The sequence below is a fragment of the Podarcis cretensis genome, assembly GCF_951804945.1.
Source record: "Podarcis cretensis genome assembly, chromosome: 7".
In the NCBI taxonomy this organism is placed as follows: Eukaryota; Metazoa; Chordata; class Lepidosauria; order Squamata; family Lacertidae; genus Podarcis; species Podarcis cretensis.
Window position 1 is genome coordinate 7937533 of NC_137176.1, and position 16969 is coordinate 7954501.

A 16969-nucleotide genomic window follows, 5' to 3' on the forward strand; every position below is an offset into this window, starting at 1 on the left:
TACCTATCTGTAGCCGTAAATAATAGTGATCTTGGCCACGCTCCCTACACTGGAGAAGCCGTTGAGGTCGGAGGGAGGCAGCCAGCCGGCGAGAGATAAACCCCTTCCGCCGCCTCGCCCGGCCCCGGCCCTGAAAGCGTCGGGCGCTGTTTCCGCGGGGACGCTGTGCAACTGCCGCACCGGTCCCCCAGCGACGCTGCTCTCCGGCTCTTCCTCCTGTTAGGCCGGCCGGGCCATGCCGTCGCGGATGCTCTTCCTCGGCGGCGCCGGCGCCTGCGGGGTGTGCGGGGCTTCGGCGGCGACCAGGCGGGTCCGGCTGCTCCTGCGACAGGTGGCGGCCTCGGGAAGCGGCGGCGCCGGGAGCGCCCGCACGGGCCGGGCCCGGCTTCTGCACTCGACCGGCAAGGCCGAAGGTAACGGCGGGGACGAGAGGGCGCCTTCCCGGGCCTCCAAGATCCCACAGGATCGGACTCTTCCCCACAAGGTTGAGACGGAAAAGGTCGCTGGAGCCACGGCACCCCCTGGCCCTCCGCTTCTGGTCTTCCTTCCCGTGGCTGAGTGAGCCTATGGGACTCACCGCCACAAGAAGAGTTCTGCCCGGGTGACTTCTGCTCCCAAAGGGTTTTTTAAAGGCCCTTTTGTGGGGTTGCTTTTCCAAGAGTGCTTAAGCCCTTCCAGTGGAACCGCCGCTTTCTCAAAAGCCACACACCTCTCTGCACCAGCATATTATTATTATTATTATTAATTGAATTTCCTTGGCCCTTCGCTTCTGGTCTTCCTTCCCCGTGGCTGAGTGAGCTTATGGGACTCACCGCCACAAGAAGAGTTCTGCCCGGGTGACTTCTGCTCCCAAAGGGTTTTTTAAAGGCCCTTTTGTGGGGTTGCTTTTCCAAGAGTGCTTCAGCCCTTCCAGTGGAACCGCCGCTTTCTCAAAAGCCACACACCTCTCTGCACCAGCATATTATTATTATTATTATTAATTGAATTTCCTTGGCCCTTCGCTTCTGGTCTTCCTTCCCCGTGGCTGAGTGAGCTTATGGGACTCACCGCCACAAGAAGAGTTCTGCCCGGGTGACTTCTGCTCCCAAAGGGTTTTTTAAAGGCCCTTTTGTGGGGTTGCTTTTCCAAGAGTGCTTAAGCCCTTCCAGTGGAACTGCCACTTTCTCAAAAGCCACACACCTATTATTATTATTATTATTATTATTATTATTATTTATTGAATTTATTGAATTTATATACCGTCCATGGGTCTCAGGGTGGTTCACAGAATAAAATCCTTAGGGGAGGAACAATCTACCTTCCTAACCTGCTTGCTGGCTTCCTAGCAGCATGTCTGGAAACACGACATCCTTTTTTCTAAACCCTGCTTCCCCTTTAAGTCTTCTCTCATGCCAATGGGAGCTATGCTTTACCTTTTTCCTTTACGTCATAATAATAATAATAATAATTGGGGTTGTTATTGACATGGCTGGGCTCCTCCCGTTGAAATCAAGTAAACAAAAGCTACAAATTCTAAAAGGAACTGGAAAAATAGGCCACATGGATAGGGATAAATAGGAAATAAGCCCCTGCTCCCCCACCCCTGAGACTGGCAGTAACAGCCTTTCTCGACTGGTCTTGCTAGCTAGGGATGATGGGAGTTGTAGTCCAATAACATTGGGGGAACCAGAGGTTGAGAAAGGCTGGGGACGAGCCTATATCTTAATCAGTATCATTAGTCATTTCATTTCTAGGCTGCTTTATATTTTTAAGAAAAAACCTCAGATGTGGTTTACAACACATTTACACTACTTAGTTTATGCTACTTTTATTAAACCCTTTATTGTGGATCTACTTTGGTGGGATTTCCTTCTAGCTGTGATTTTGCAGGTGGTACTAGAGCAGTGTTTCCCAACCTTGGGCCTCCAGCTGTTTTTGGACTACAACTCCCATCATCCCTAGCTAGCAAGACCAGTGGTCAGGGATGATGGGAATTGTAGTTCAAAAACAGCTGGAGGCCCAAGGTTGGGAAACACTGTACTAGAGGACCCTTGTTGTCCCTTCCAATTCTACATTTCTATGAGGTACACAGAATTGCAGCCTTGCTCTTAATTTCCCAGAATAAATTTACTTAGATGCTCCATATTTCAGTATAATATAAAAGCAAACTGTATGATTCTGTACCACTTTTATTGTTTTGGTTTGCAGATAATACAACTGTTTAACCTGTTATTGAGGTCTAGGTTTAACACTCGAGTATATTTTAAATGTGGTCAGAAGTGACCCTGATTTTTAGTGGAACTTACTGCCACATACATGTGTTTTGGATGATATCTCAGCTTTGACTTTCCATCACATTTATTTTGATTAAAGTGTCCCTGTTTCTCTTTTGTCAATGTTCTAAGCTTCTATATGAGAACCTTTTCTACGTGTTTAGCTCAGCTCTGTATGAAGTATTTGATGCATATCTTGCATGCTTTTCATTGTGCTTCTGCTGGGGTTGTGACCATGACATCTTGTTTGGAGAGTGGTGTGCCCATTTTTCGCTCTCACTATAAATTTCTTGTTGTCTCCCAGGCGCCCTAAGGATTTCTGAGCTTTTCCTTATCTCTTGCTTTTTAAAAACCTGATAATAAGTACTTCCACAGCAAGGTTTGTTTTTGTCACCCAGTTGCACAACAGCATCAGTTTTGATCAAAGTCCTTTTAGTTAATTTTTTGCTGGGCATCCCACCCTCCCCTCCCAGCCCTGAAACTGACTTGCAGAAACTCAGATTCATTTCAGTTGCATTAAAAACATTATTAAAGAAAAATAATAACAGTTGACTTTAAAGAACATATTCAAAATGAGTAGTTAACCCTGGTGTTAAGTAACTATTTTTGAAAGGAGAAATGAGTATACAACAAGTTACAGCTGGCAGGCAGGAAAGATAATGAAATCCTAAAATTGTTGAAATGGGATATGTTTGCCCCATGATCAAACAGAGATTTGTATAACATCCTCACATTTTTCACATGAGAATCTAATGTTGTTGTTGTTGTTGTTTAGTCGTTTAGTCGTGTCCGACTCTTCGTGACCCCATGGACCAGAGAACGCCAGGCACTCCTGTCCTCCACTGCCTCCCGCAGCTTGGTCAGACTCATGCTGGTAACCTCGAAAACACAGTCCAACCATCTCGTCCTCTGTCGCCCCCTTCTCCTTGTGCCCTCCATCTTTCCCAACATCAGGGTCTTCTCCAGGGAGTCTTCTCTTCTCATGAGGTGGCCAAAGTACTGGAGCCTCAGCTTCACAATCTGTCCTTCCAGTGAGCACTCAGGGCTGATTTCCTTCAGAATGGAGAGGTTTGATCTTCTTGCAGTCCATGGGACTCTCAAGAGTCTCCTCCAGCACCATAATTCAAAAGCATCAATTCTTCGGCGATCAGCCTTCTTTATGGTCCAGCTCTCACTTCCATACATCACTACTGGGAAAACCATAGCTTTAACTATACGGACCTTTGTTGGCAAGGTGATGTCTCTACTTCTCAAGATGCTATCTAGGCCTGTCATTGCCCTTCTCCCAAGAAGCAGGCGTCTTTTAATTTCGTGGCTGCTGTCACCATCTGCAGTGATCATGGAGCCCAAGAAAGTAAAATCTCTCACTGCCTCCATTTCTTCCCCTTCTATTTGCCAGGAGGTGATGGGACCAGTAGCCATGATCTTCGTTTTTTTGATGTTGAGCTTCAGACCATATTTTGCACTCTCCTCTTTCACCCTCAATAAAAGGTTCTTTAATTCATCCTCACTTTCTGCCATCAAGGTTGTGTCATCTGCATATCTGAGGTTGTTGATATTTCTTCCGGCAATCTTAATTCCGGCTAGGGATTCATCCAGCCCAGCCTTTCGCATGATGAATTCTGCATATAAGTTAAATAAGCAGGGAGACAAAATGCAGCCTTGTCGTACTCCTTTCCCAATTTTGAACCAGTCAGTTGTTCCATATCCAGTTCTAACTGTAGCTTCTTGTCCCACATAGAGATTTCTCAGGAGACAGATGAGGTGATCAGGCACTCCCATTTCTTTAAGAACTTGCCATAGTTTGCCATGGTCGGCACAGTCAAAGGCTTTTGCATAGTCTAATGACTGAGCCCTAAATGTCCCTGCTCTCTTTATCTTCACTATGGCCACATATGCATCCCAGAAGCACTGAAAACAATAATAAAACTTGTATGTCAGTCTTCCATTACCCCATGTTGTTCTCAGCTATAATTAGCTGTGATTGCCATGTGGTATTTCAGAGCCCCCCTCCTTAATTTAGTGGAAAAAATAAATGTTTTTACTCTTACAGCTTGTGGGGTCTATTCTGCCCCTCTTGGAATGACTGAGAAAACCACACAGGGTTGCTTGCTGCAAGTCAGTGCTCTTGCAAAACGTATTTAAATGTTTCTTACCTGTCATATCTACAAATGCTTAGCACAGAACTTGCTCTGCTCATTTAATATAAAAAAAAATCATATTTGGTCTATTTTCACAATAGGTAATGGGGTGTACTATACACACACAGTAGTTTGAAGTGGATATGAGATGTGCATACTTGTTCTCCACGTGGCATTCTCCTCATCAAAATGCCAACCCACAACCCTTCTCTCCCAATAAAATACTGATATTCTCATTCTGTGGATAACCCAATAAGGAAAAACAAGCCACTTGTCATCTGTAGCTGCTGCTGGCGTGGATGCTTTTTAGTGCTAATTTTTTTGGTGGGCAGTTTGTCATGTGTGTTTCATTGAGGACGCTCTTTTGCCACACCCTATTTCATTTTTCTCCTTACCTGATTGCAACCTAGCCATTGGGTTTTGGGTAGCCTACATGATGCTGAGGGACGCAGGTGGCGCTGTGGGTTAAAGCCTCAGCGCCTAGGGCTTGCCGATCGAAAGGTCGGCGGTTCGAATCCCTGCGGCGGGGTGCGCTCCCGCTGCTCTGTCCCAGTGCCTGCCAACCTAGCAGTTCGAAAGCACCTCCGGGTGCAAGTAGATAAATAGGGACCGCTTACCAGCGGGAAGGTAAACGGCGTTTCCGTGTGCGGCTCTGGCTCTGGCTCTGGCCAGAGCAGCGATGTCACGCTGGCCACGTGACCCGGAAGTGTCTCCGGACAGCGCTGGCCCCTGGCCTCTTAAGTGAGATGGGCGCACAACCCCAGAGTCTGTCAAGACTGGCCCGTACGGGCAGGGGTACCTTTACCTTTACCTTTACATGATGCTGAAGGCATCTCACACAGGGCTTCAAACCCTTGGAACTGCCCCCCTCCCCCCGCATCTTGGAGTGAGCGCATTGAGTGGACCTTGCCCAGAAAGCAAGGCAGAGAGCTCAAAAGCTGTTTCCATGCTGGGAAATTCTTGTGTGCATTTAATTACACAATTTCAACTTGCCAGGATTCAGGTGTAATAATGCTTAAAATAGATTGGTTTAAACTAGATTTCAGTAGGCCTGTGCTAAGCGTTACTAAGACTGGATCCAACCCCACATCTTTAAATAAAATGTTAAGTATCACAACTTGAATGAATGACCTGTTTTTTGTAGAATCTCTGCAAAGTGGCCGATGGAGCTATTCATTTACATGTGTCCTTTTTTCAAAAGTTATTGGGGTTGCAAAGGCCAGGAGTTGAAGTGGAAGCTAGATTAAGGTTACCAGACGTCCCTGTTTCCTGGGGTCAGTCCCCAGATTTACAAATCAGTCCCCATACAAAATCCATTGAAGTTGAAAAGTGTCCCCGGATTCATTGAGAAAAATATGGTAACCTTAAGCTAGATACACTAGGTTTGTTACTCTGTACAAAGGTTTACTATTGCAACTATTGACACAGAGAGCAAAGGCTATAACAAAGATTTTATGGTTAAAGTGCCATCTTGGATCATGCCCTGCAGGAAGGTTCAGAAAATATTATGTGCCCTGAATGAGCAAACGTCTTCCTCTTTGTAGGCTGTGTTCGATTTGTGATGATTGTATAGTTAGCAATCAGTGACAGTTCTCCCTTTTCTTTTCAGGTGACACTGTTACTATTGGAGATGTGTCATACAAACTCAAAATTCCAAGAAATCCAGAACTTGTCCCAGTGAACTACAGTAAGAAACAATATTCTTCTAATACCCAGCTGGTTAAACATATATGAATAATAGTAATGATTTTAAAATTTATTTTCACCCCACCCTTCTCCCTGACGGACTCAATGCAGCTTACAGATAAGAACAAGACTCGCTAAAATATATTAAAAAATCATTAAAAACAATCTGTAATAGAATTTTTTAAAGCTTTTTGATGTTATACTGTGAGTTTATGTCAGAAGCAAGCTTGACTGGATTTGACTACAAGGCAGCCTGCAAATAGTTTAAAAAATATTAGAAGAGTTTGATTACTACAGGATGGAGAGAAAGTGGAGGAAAGATAAAAGGAAATGCGAAATGGAGAAAATCTGGGAAGATAATTTTTTTTTGGTTGCCTTCATTAGTAATGGTTAATTTCTTTATGTTAACCTGAGCACTAGTAAAATAAAACTATAAGATCAACTAAACATATTTGCCAATTCCTACCTACAAGCCTTTCTGTGCTCTTGTTATTTCATATAAAGGAAATAGTGAAATTTTGTAGGAGCTGGTTATAGTATTGAAAAGTTCATTTGAGTCCGTAGGGTCTGTGGCCCTGAGACTTTGGGGGTATTCTTGTATGCATTTATATTTTGTTCCTATCTGACAGGTTGTTTTGCATTCTTGAGTTTTCTTTCCATTTTAGGTGTCTCTTAAATCTGATCCAATTTCTTTTCTTCAAACCGTAACTAAAAATAGAACTAGCTAAATGGAGTTGCATAGCAAGTAAACTGCTCTTGGGCTTCTAATGCTGGCTGTGATCACACATCATGTTAAGCCGTACTTAATGGTTCTTTATGGTTTAATGTGAACAAGCCCCATGCTGAGAAGTCCCGGCTTCTGGCTACACCATGGTGAGAACAGCAAGATGTGCAGGGTAGATCTGCTCCAGGGGACTCCAGGGATGCCACACCAGCGTTTAAAGCTATTTTCAAATCCCTGTTCTGCATTAACTGTGCCTAAGCCAGGCAAAGGAAGCTCACACATAAGAGAGAAGGAGTCATGTGGAGAACAGAATAAAGGCAGCCTTCTCCAGGGACTACAGCACCTTCCATAGCCCAGGGGTAGCCAACATGGTGCCCTTCAGAGGTGATTTAACTCCAGCTCCCATCAGCCTTAGCCAGCTGGGCCAGCAGTCAGGAATGATGGGAGCTGTAGCCCAGCAACCTCGGGAGAGAGGCCACCACATTGGCTATTGCTGCAATAGCTTGATAGCCATTCCTGGAGAAGACACTCTCTTGTATTTGTCTCATTTGTAGCCCATTTGTGTTACTCTTATTTTACCTTCCTAAGTATCTTGTGAGTGCTGGCAGAAATGATGTGCTAAAGTCTACCCAGGGACTTTCAGCGATGAGCAGAGATTACTTATTTGTTTGTTTAGTTGCCTAACATAGGCCAGTCTTGAGACGCCTTAATGTTTAATCAAATGTCCAGCCGGAGGAAAATCTTAACCTGGCTCACCCGCTGCCTCGCCTTTAAACCCAAGACTCTAGATGGCACTTCCTTTTATTAATTTAACTGGACTCGTATCAGTCCATTTTATGCATCCCAAACACTGTCAGTTGCATTGGTTTGAACTTTAATAGATTTGAAATGTTTGTACTCTGAAAAAAAGGAGCTCTAACAGTGAGGCTAGAAAGATAAATTCAGAAATTGAAGAGCAGTATCAAAACTATTATGGGACGCAGGTGGCGCTGTGGGTTAAAGCCTCAGTGCCTAGGGCTTGCCGATCGAAAGGTCGGCGGTTCGAATCCCTGCGGCGGGGTGCGCTCCCGCTGCTCGGTCCCAGCGCTTGCCAACCTAGCAGTTCGAAAGCACCTCCGGGTGCAAGTAGATAAATAGGGACCGCTTACCAGCGGGAAGGTAAACGGCGTTTCCGTGTGCGGCTCTGGCTCGCCAGATGCAGCTTTGTCACGCTGGCCACGTGACCCGGAAGTGTCTCCGGACAGCGCTGGCCCCTGGCCTCTTAGGTGAGATGGGCGCACAACCCCAGAGTCTGTCAAGACTGGCCCGTACGGGCAGGGGTACCTTTACCTTTACCTTTAATGGGTTAAACTGGGACGCAGGTGGCGCTGTGGGTTAAAGCCTCAGCGCCTAGGACTTGCCGATCGAAAGGTCGGCGGTTCGAATCCCTGCGGCGGGGTGCGCTCCCGCTGCTCGGTCCCAGCGCTTGCCAACCTAGCAGTTCGAAAGCACCTCCGGGTGCAAGTAGATAAATAGGGACCGCTTACCAGCGGGAAGGTAAACGGCGTTTCCGTGTGCGGCTCTGGCTCGCCAGATGCAGCTTTGTCACGCTGGCCACGTGACCCGGAAGTGTCTCCGGACAGCGCTGGCCCCTGGCCTCTTAGGTGAGATGGGCGCACAACCCCAGAGTCTGTCAAGACTGGCCCGTACGGGCAGGGGTACCTTTACCTTTACCTTTAATGGGTTAAACTGGGACGCAGGTGGCGCTGTGGGTTAAAGCCTCAGCGCCTAGGACTTGCCGATCGAAAGGTCGGCGGTTCGAATCCCTGCGTCGGGGTGCGCTCCCGCTGCTCGGTCCCAGCGCTTGCCAACCTAGCAGTTCGAAAGCACCTCCGGGTGCAAGTAGATAAATAGGGACCGCTTACCAGCGGGAAGGTAAACGGCGTTTCCGTGTGCGGCTCTGGCTCGCCAGAGCAGCGATGTCACGCTGGCCACGTGACCCGGAAGTGTCTCCGGACAACGCTGGCCCCTGGCCTCTTAAGTGAGATGGGCGCACAACCCCAGAGTCTGTCAAGACTGGCCCGTACGGGCAGGGGTACCTTTACCTTTACCTTTTATCAAAACTATTAAAGGTGCTTTGTAATTTAAAAATATTGGTTTGTAAATTCTCAATTGAGACCAAAGTCCACGCTTTCTTATTTAGTTTCAGACTCTGTGGCTCAGTCTGTAATCCAGCATTTAAGATGGATCATGCAAAAAGACCTTTTGGGCCAAGACGTCTTTCTCATAGGACCACCTGGGCCTCTTCGGCGATCGATTGCCATGCAGTACTTGGTAAGCTTGGGGAGAGAGACTTAATTTTCATTTGGAAACTGGAGTGGACATTAGTAATTCTTAGGTTTCAGTGTAGTAATGTTTAGCAGTCTAAGAGACATGTAGCCTGGGAGAGTATCTTTTTGGATTTCTGGCAGAAGGCCCAGTAAAATGTCCATCTCAGTGTGCAGAGAATATGTTTGGTAATCAAGGATTGTTTAGAGTTATTTCCCAATTTTGAAGCCTTTGAATCAAACCAAGAACACACTACAGTTGAGTTTCTAGACTGGTGACTAGGAGTGGCTGCTGGGACCATATAACACCAGTACTGAAAGATCTTCATTGGCTCCCAGTGTGTTTCTGAACACAATTCAAAGTCTTGGTGCTGACCTTTAATTCCCTAAACTGCCTCGGCCCAATATACCCGAAGGAGTGTCTCCACCTCCATCGCTCAGCCCAGACACTGAGGTCCAGCTCTGAGGGTCTTCTGCTGGTTCCCTCCCTGCAAGAAGCAAAGTTATAAGGAGCCAGGCAGAGGGCCTTCTCAGCAGTGGTGCCATCCCTGTGGAATGCCCTCCCATCATGTGTCAAGGAAATAAACAACCAGCTGACTTTTAGAAGACATCTGAATGCAGCCCTGTATTGAGAAATTTTTAATGTCTCATGTTTTAAAATTTTATATGTGCTGTAAGCTGCCCAGAGTGGCTGGGGAAACCCAGCCAGATGGGCTGGGTATAAAAGAGCAACAACTATTCTTATTCTTATTCTTATTCTTATCTGGTTGTTTTTTCATTGTTTGTTGCCTCAAACATTTGGTACACTTATTTTATTGGCATAGTCAAACTGGTGTTTAGACCCGGTTTTGGCACAGAAACCACTTTAGTCACCCTGTATGATGACCTTTGTCAGGAGAGAGACAGGGGAAACATGTCCTTGTTAATTCTCCTCGACCTCTCAGTGGCTTTTGATTCCATTGACCATGGTATCCTAGTTGAGCGGCTGTCTGAGATGGGGGTGGGGGTGGCATTGCTTTGCTGTGGTTCAATCCAGATAAGACTGAGGCGCTGGGTGGTTCCCTACACCAGAAGGCTGGGAGGGTGCCTGCTGTTGATGGGCTTACACTCCCTCTGAGGGAGCAGGTACTCAGCTTGGGAATATTCAGGATCCTTTGCTGTTATTTGAAGCCCAGGTGGCCTCAATGGCGTGGAGTGCCTTCCATCAGCATTGACTGGTAGCCCAGCTGCACCCCTACCTGAACAGGAATAGCTTAACTTCTGTTGTCTATGTCTATTACTGCAATTACTTCAAGACTTCGAAGATTTGATTCTTTTAAGGGAGTTTTTAGGTTTTGAAGAAGAGCCTTTTTAACAATCTTTTTAAAGAATTGTTTTAATTTATTTTGACTACGGCAGACCAACACGGCTACCTACTTGAATCTATTACTGCAGTGCGTTACTATGCATTGTGTTCCAACGTTTATATTATATGAAGAGCACATATTCAGGAAATGCGCTGTGATCCTCCAGCTCACGATACATTTCATGAGCAACCATTAGTGATAGACAAACACATTTTCACTATATGTACCCAAAGGAATACAACACAAACGAAACAAAGTTTTCAACAATACTACTAATGATGCAGAAGTAATAGCAATGCTGTTTATATGCTTATGATTATTGCTCTCTGTCATGCTATGAGTCACACTGATGGAACATACTGCAAGATCTTTTTTACCTCGGTGTGTCTCTCTTATCTCTCCTTTTAGCTGGCCTCCTTACTTTGTTTTGATCCAGCCAAGTGATTTAAAGCTGAATGTTTCAGAAATGTTCATAAGGAGGTGGCCTGCAAAAAAATGCAACCATGCTGATTGAGGGAGAGCACTAAACTGGGCCTCAAGAGATGGTGTTGCTCTTTAGTTTTATTCCATTTAGTGATGTGTCGCTGCCTCTGCCTCTGTTGGATAATTTGCTGTGACTCTGTGCTGATTGTAATCTATATGTTTTCATATATTGTGCTATGTCCTACAGGAGTTGACCAAGCGAGAAGTGGAGTACATTGCACTCTCCAGGGACACAACAGAAACAGATCTCAAACAGCGGAGAGAGATCCGAGCTGGGACTGCTTACTACATTGATCAGGTGAGTACCTACAATCGCCACGGGTCTTTATTGTCAATTCGATGAGAACTGATGATTTCTGGGCAAGGTTCTTGAGAGCGTGGTTGCCAACCAGATCCAGGTACTCTTGAGGAGTCAGATTTCCTAGATCCATTTCAGCCAGAATTCAAGACTGGTTTTGATATGGAAACTTTCTTGGTCGCCATGCATGATGACATGTGTTGAGAGAGACAGGGAGAGTGTGACTCCATGGATCCTCCTTGATCTCTTGGTACCTTTTGATGCTGTTGACCGTAGTAACCTTTTGTTTGAGTTTAGGTATTGGGGGCACGGTGCTGTAGGGGTTTCATTCCTGCTTGAATTGATGGCTCTCAAATGTGGTTCCTGGAGGAGCAATACTTGGCTCTGGGGATTCTCCAGTATGGGGTCCCACAGGAGTCAACTCTGCCCCTGCTCCATGCTGTGTAACATCTACATGAAACTGCTGAGTAGGATCATACAGAGTTTTGTAGAGCATTGTCACCACTATGCTGACGACACACCTGCATTTCTCCTTTTACATTTTGAATTAGCTCTTGGTTGTGATAATAGACTAGATGAGGGCTAATAAACTGAAGCTTAATCTAGTCAACACTGAGATGCTGTGGTGGGTGGTTCCTCTGGCATATTTGTGTGGTCCCTACTCTAGAGGGGCCATTCTCCCTTGGAAAGAGGGGGCACGCAGTTCTCCTGGATCCATTGCAGTCCCTTGGAACACAGGTGGCCTCGATGCCACAATGTTCCATCCTTTCATTTAGGCTGGTGGCCCAACTGCAACTCTATCTCTACAGGAAGAACTTGGCTATAGTAATATATGCTGTAAGTAAAGGTAAAGGTAAAGGTAAAGGTACCCCTGCCCATACGGGCCAGTCTTGACAGACTCTGGGGTTGTGCGCCCATCTCACTTAAGAGGCCAGGGGCCAGCGCTGTCCGGAGACACTTCCGGGTCACGTGGCCAGCGTGACATCGCTGCTCTGGCCAGAGCCAGAGCCAGAGCCAGAGCCGCACACGGAAACGCCGTTTACCTTCCCGCTGGTAAGCGGTCCCTATTTATCTACTTGCACCCGGAGGTGCTTTCGAACTGCTAGGTTGGTAGACGCTGGGACCGAGCAGCGGGAGCGCACCCCGCCGCAGGGATTCGAACCGCCGACCTTTCGATCGGCAAGCCCTAGGCGCTGAGGCTTTAACCCACAGCGCCACCCGCGTGAGTAAAGGTAGGGCCCCCAATTTTTGCAATTCACATTCTCCCCTGAAAGTTGACAGATATTCCACCCCTGTTTTCACAGGGGAATATGGTCCTGCAAATGTGTGCAGTGGCAAATATTCAGCCTAGCTTTCGTTTTGTGAACTCTTATTCAGCTGTTTTTGCTTCTGAAGCTGATTTTGTTTTGATGGGCAGTGTGCTGTACGAGCAGCCACCGAAGGCAGAATCTTGGTTCTGGAAGGCTTGGAGAAGGCCGAGCGGAATGTCTTACCCGTCTTGAACAATTTACTGGAGAACCGGGAGATGCAACTTGAAGATGGCCGTTTTCTCATGTCAGCAGAACGTTATGACAAACTGCTGAAGGTATTGGGTTGTTCCATCAATATTAGATCCCAAACAACATTTAAATCTAAAATAAAAGTTGCTGGAGAAGCCTTGATCTCTAGAAGGCTTATTCTTTATATGGTTTATTTTATATTCACTCCTTCCCTGCTGGATCTCTCAAGTAACATTTTACTGCATGGAACTCTTTCTTTCTTCATTATATTTCTAAACCTGTTTGCCCTTAAATACCACAATATCTATCTAACACGTGCTTCTCATAGTGGGGAGGTCGGTATACCATAGGAATCCTGTACTGCCCCTATTGCCCAACTTCCAGAACTTGCACTCGGAAAACTGGGTCTCCCTAATAGGAAGGTTGGTGAAAACTAAGGACATCTTAAAAATCACTGCAACCTCCCTCCTCACCCAAATGATCTGGGTTGCTGTGTGTAAGAGAAACCTGGTGGACAAGCAGTGGCAAGAACAGGCGCAGCTACCATGCACAGCCATGTCTTTGTTACACATGCAGGTCAGTTCCTCGATCGAGTCATGGATGGCTCTGTTCTTACGTATCATTAACCTGGCATTGCAGATAATGATGGTTCCCTTGGCATGTACTGACATTTCCCCACCCCCCTCTTTTTAAAGGAAGATTTTTTAAAAAATGTTTTCAGGGTTATGGTTTACTATGAAAGCACAGATCACTAATGTGTAAAGTGACTTTTAAAATCCTAAAATTAATATGCAGTTTTGTTAATACTGGCATTTGTATTGAAACTGATGGAGTGTGAGCTCCATGTCTTCCAGATCTATAAGTCATTTGTTGTCCAGTTCAAACAGCTCTTCATTAGGTACTCTGAATAGTTCGTCTTTTTTCTGAAGTGGTTGCAGAATTCTAATTATAGACTTAATTTATTCAGGAGCATAATAAATCAGAGTTGGATGCATGGAAGATTGTTAGAGTCAGTGAAAACTTCAGAGTCATTGCCCTGGGCCTTCCAGTCCCCCGATATTTGGGTAACCCATTAGACCCACCTCTGCGATCTAGATTTCAAGCAAGAGATGTTTATTATCTACCGTTTAAGGTAAGTAGTGTTACGGGTTCCTGGGGTTCTACATAAAGCACAGTTGAATGATGCTTTAATGTGTGCATTTACACGGGAGTCAAAGGTGTTCTAAAGGAGGAAAATGAAATGACAGAGAAACTAAATGCATTATTTGCATTTGTTTTTCACTGTGGAAGGGCAGATGCCTGTCTCTTTACTACTTTATCAGGAAGTGAGTGAGGAACTGAGGCAACTAGTAGTGACAAGAGCTGATGTTTTAGGCCATGTTGACAAATTAAAAATGAAGGCTTCACCAGCTCTAGATGGCATCTACACAGGAGCTCTTTAAGAACTCAAAATTAGAATTGCTAATCATCTAGCAAAAAACAACAACCCACAGTTGGGGAGTAGGGATCCTGGAGATTACAGGACAGTTAGCTTAACATCTATTCCAGGAAAACTGGTGGGAAACATGATTAAAGATAAAATTACTAAGCATACCAATGTTGTCTTGCTGAAGAGAAGCTGGCATAGCTTCTGCAAAGAAACTCCAGTCTACTTAACCTTTTAGAATTCTTTGAGTGCATCAATAAGCATGTAGGGCATTACATATTGAGTGCATCAATAAGCAGTAGACTGTGTGTGTTTGACTTTTTGAAAAGCTGTTGCAAAGCCCACCACCAAAGACTTCTGAGCAAGCTTAGCAGTCATGGAATAAGTTATCTTATGGATAAGCAAGTGGTTAAAGTACAGGAAGCAAAGAGCATGAATAAATGTCATAATGGAATAATGTAGGATCCCCAAAGGATCTGTATTGGAACTGGCGCTTTTTATATTCTTCACAAATGATCTGGCGTTAGTGGTGAGCAGGACAGAGGCCAAGTTTCCTGATGACACAAAATTGTTCAGAATATAAAAACGAAAAGGACGCTCCAAAAGGATCTCTCCAAACTGGGCGAATAGACGTTAAAATGGCAAACACCGTTTAATGTAAGCAAGTGTAAAGTGGTGTGCATTGTAACATAACATCTGACGTTGACAGACCAGGAAAGAAAGCTTGATGAAGATTTCACCTTGCACCTTGGTAGACAGAGTGCTTTTGCTTGAGTAAATGGCCTGATAGGTGATACTGTCTTCTGTTTTAGGACCATCTTTCACAGTTATATTGTATTGGACCTAACGTTTCAACTGAGAGGTAAATATATGCATTACAGCTATGCATAAATGTTCTTAGAATTTAGTTTTCTTACCTATTGGCTTCCCTCGTAGAATATTAGAGTTGTTGTGATATGACCAAATGAATTGGGTGAGATAATCTAGACGTGATATACAAAGGTTCAGATTTTTATTAGGCCTCCTAACAGATTTCATGGCTAATCTACTTTAGGTAATGGTGGTACAAAATTCGGGTACGTCTATCTTCCAACCAAACTCACGTCTTTAGGATGGGGTGAGAAAGAATCCTCTGTGAATAAACCCAGATGAGCTCCTTGATGAACCTTCACTTCATGACAGAGGTCCTGTAGTTTGTTTAAACTATAGTTAATGAGGGAAAAATCAGAAACAACTGAGCAACTGTGATTTCAGATCTCCCTGAAACCATAGTTTAAATCACAGTTCCCCAAGTTCAGAAATTATTGTAGGAATGTTCAGGGAGGCAGGAGAGGATATATTTTTTATTAATATCCTTCCTAACTTGCGCTAGCAAGTTCTATAACTTAGCAGAGTTTTACATTCCCATTTTAAACACACAGCAGATAGCTGGTTGCAGGGTTGTTTAAGTCTCTCAATATTAGATCCCTGGTAAGTTCCCTTATATCCCTCTTAAAATAATAAACACGCCACAATCTTGTGTAAAGTATATAAAAGAGGTTTACTCACATCATCAGTTCACAGTTGGATCCCTGAAGGCAGACTTAGTTACAAAGTATATACATGTGAATCTATCCCATATGGAGATAGTCCCAGTGTCCTATGTTGGCTGAGAGCCAACAGAGCAATTCTAGCTAAAAGCTGCTGCTCCAACTACGGAGGAAGTCAAAAAAGAGTGTGGCAGCATGCCTCGTCCTTTTGTTACCTGGGCAGGTAAGGTCACACCTACCTCTAGTCACATGCAAAGGAAGGATGTTCCGGCCAGGAGGAAACAGGAAACTTTTGAATGGCTGGACCAAACATTCCCCCGGAATGCTTCTCTAGGAAAACAGGAAATGTTGTGTTTGACTGCTCTCAGTGGATTACTTTCCACAATTATGGGGAATTGCACTCAGTTTAAAATGGAAAGAAGAGGCTTCTGATCTCTTCCTTAGTGTGCAAAACAGGAGATACTGGGCATGCACAAGATGGAGGCCTGCAGCTTGTTCATGTAAGTCTGAATGGGGCCAATGTGAGATTAAAGACACTTGTACCTTTTTTGTTGTGATTGTTTGTTTCCTTTTTAAAATTTGTGGAGAAATAAGCTGAATGGGCCAGGGATGGGAAATGGAACAAAGCATCTTCAATTTCAGCAATGATCTCTTGCTCTGTTAGAAACGTGCCTTAAAAACAACAACTGTGGCTTGCAGGATCAAACATTCTGCGCTGGATCCCATGTTGTGTGTGAACATGGCATGTACACAGGATGGATATATGCCTTCCTGTTTACACTCCTGATATTATGGTTGTAGCAACTGTTAGCCTTACTTTAGTTAGCATTTTGAATTTAAGATTAAAATTTACCTAGATGGGTTTCCGTCAGTATATTATAAAACTTTAGGGTTGCCATATTTTGAAGAGCAAAAAAGAGGATCCATTTGCTGTCTTCTACTTTTAAATATGGATCACTATGACGACACTCACTTTTCATACCCATGAAAAAGAGGACGTATGGCAACCCTATGAAAGAAGCTAGTACTCTAATTAAAGCGGAACCAAAGAAAGTGGTCTCTATTGCAATATCATATAGAAGATTGTTCTATTTAACAATGATTTTAAGATGTCATCCATATTGGCAGCTAGATTAAGCAAATTTATTGCTAAATAATTTGATGCAGATTAAACTGGATTTATCCTAAATTTCAACATGAGAGTATATTAAAAGGTTAATAAATAGTATTAATGCTATCTATATTCTCAAACAAGGGACTAGCTTGTTTTTAGATCCCA

General features: G+C 44.5%; 1 protein-coding gene across 4 annotated transcripts in view; it reads left to right on the plus strand.

Moving 5' to 3' along the window:
• Positions 1–220: 220 nt before the first annotated feature.
• VWA8 (von Willebrand factor A domain containing 8) overlaps positions 221–16969 on the plus strand; it is a 94441-nt gene continuing 77692 nt past the window's right edge. For all 4 annotated transcript variants that reach the window (XM_079983450.1, XM_079983449.1, XM_079983451.1 and 1 more), the window contains exons 1-7: positions 221–413; positions 6003–6080; positions 8986–9116; positions 11126–11236; positions 12654–12821; positions 13703–13867; positions 14974–15023. In XM_079983450.1, the coding sequence (XP_079839576.1) occupies positions 236–413; positions 6003–6080; positions 8986–9116; positions 11126–11236; positions 12654–12821; positions 13703–13867; positions 14974–15023 (881 nt within the window). In that variant the 5' untranslated portion in view covers positions 221–235. The remainder of the gene's footprint in view (positions 414–6002; positions 6081–8985; positions 9117–11125; positions 11237–12653; positions 12822–13702; positions 13868–14973; positions 15024–16969) is intronic.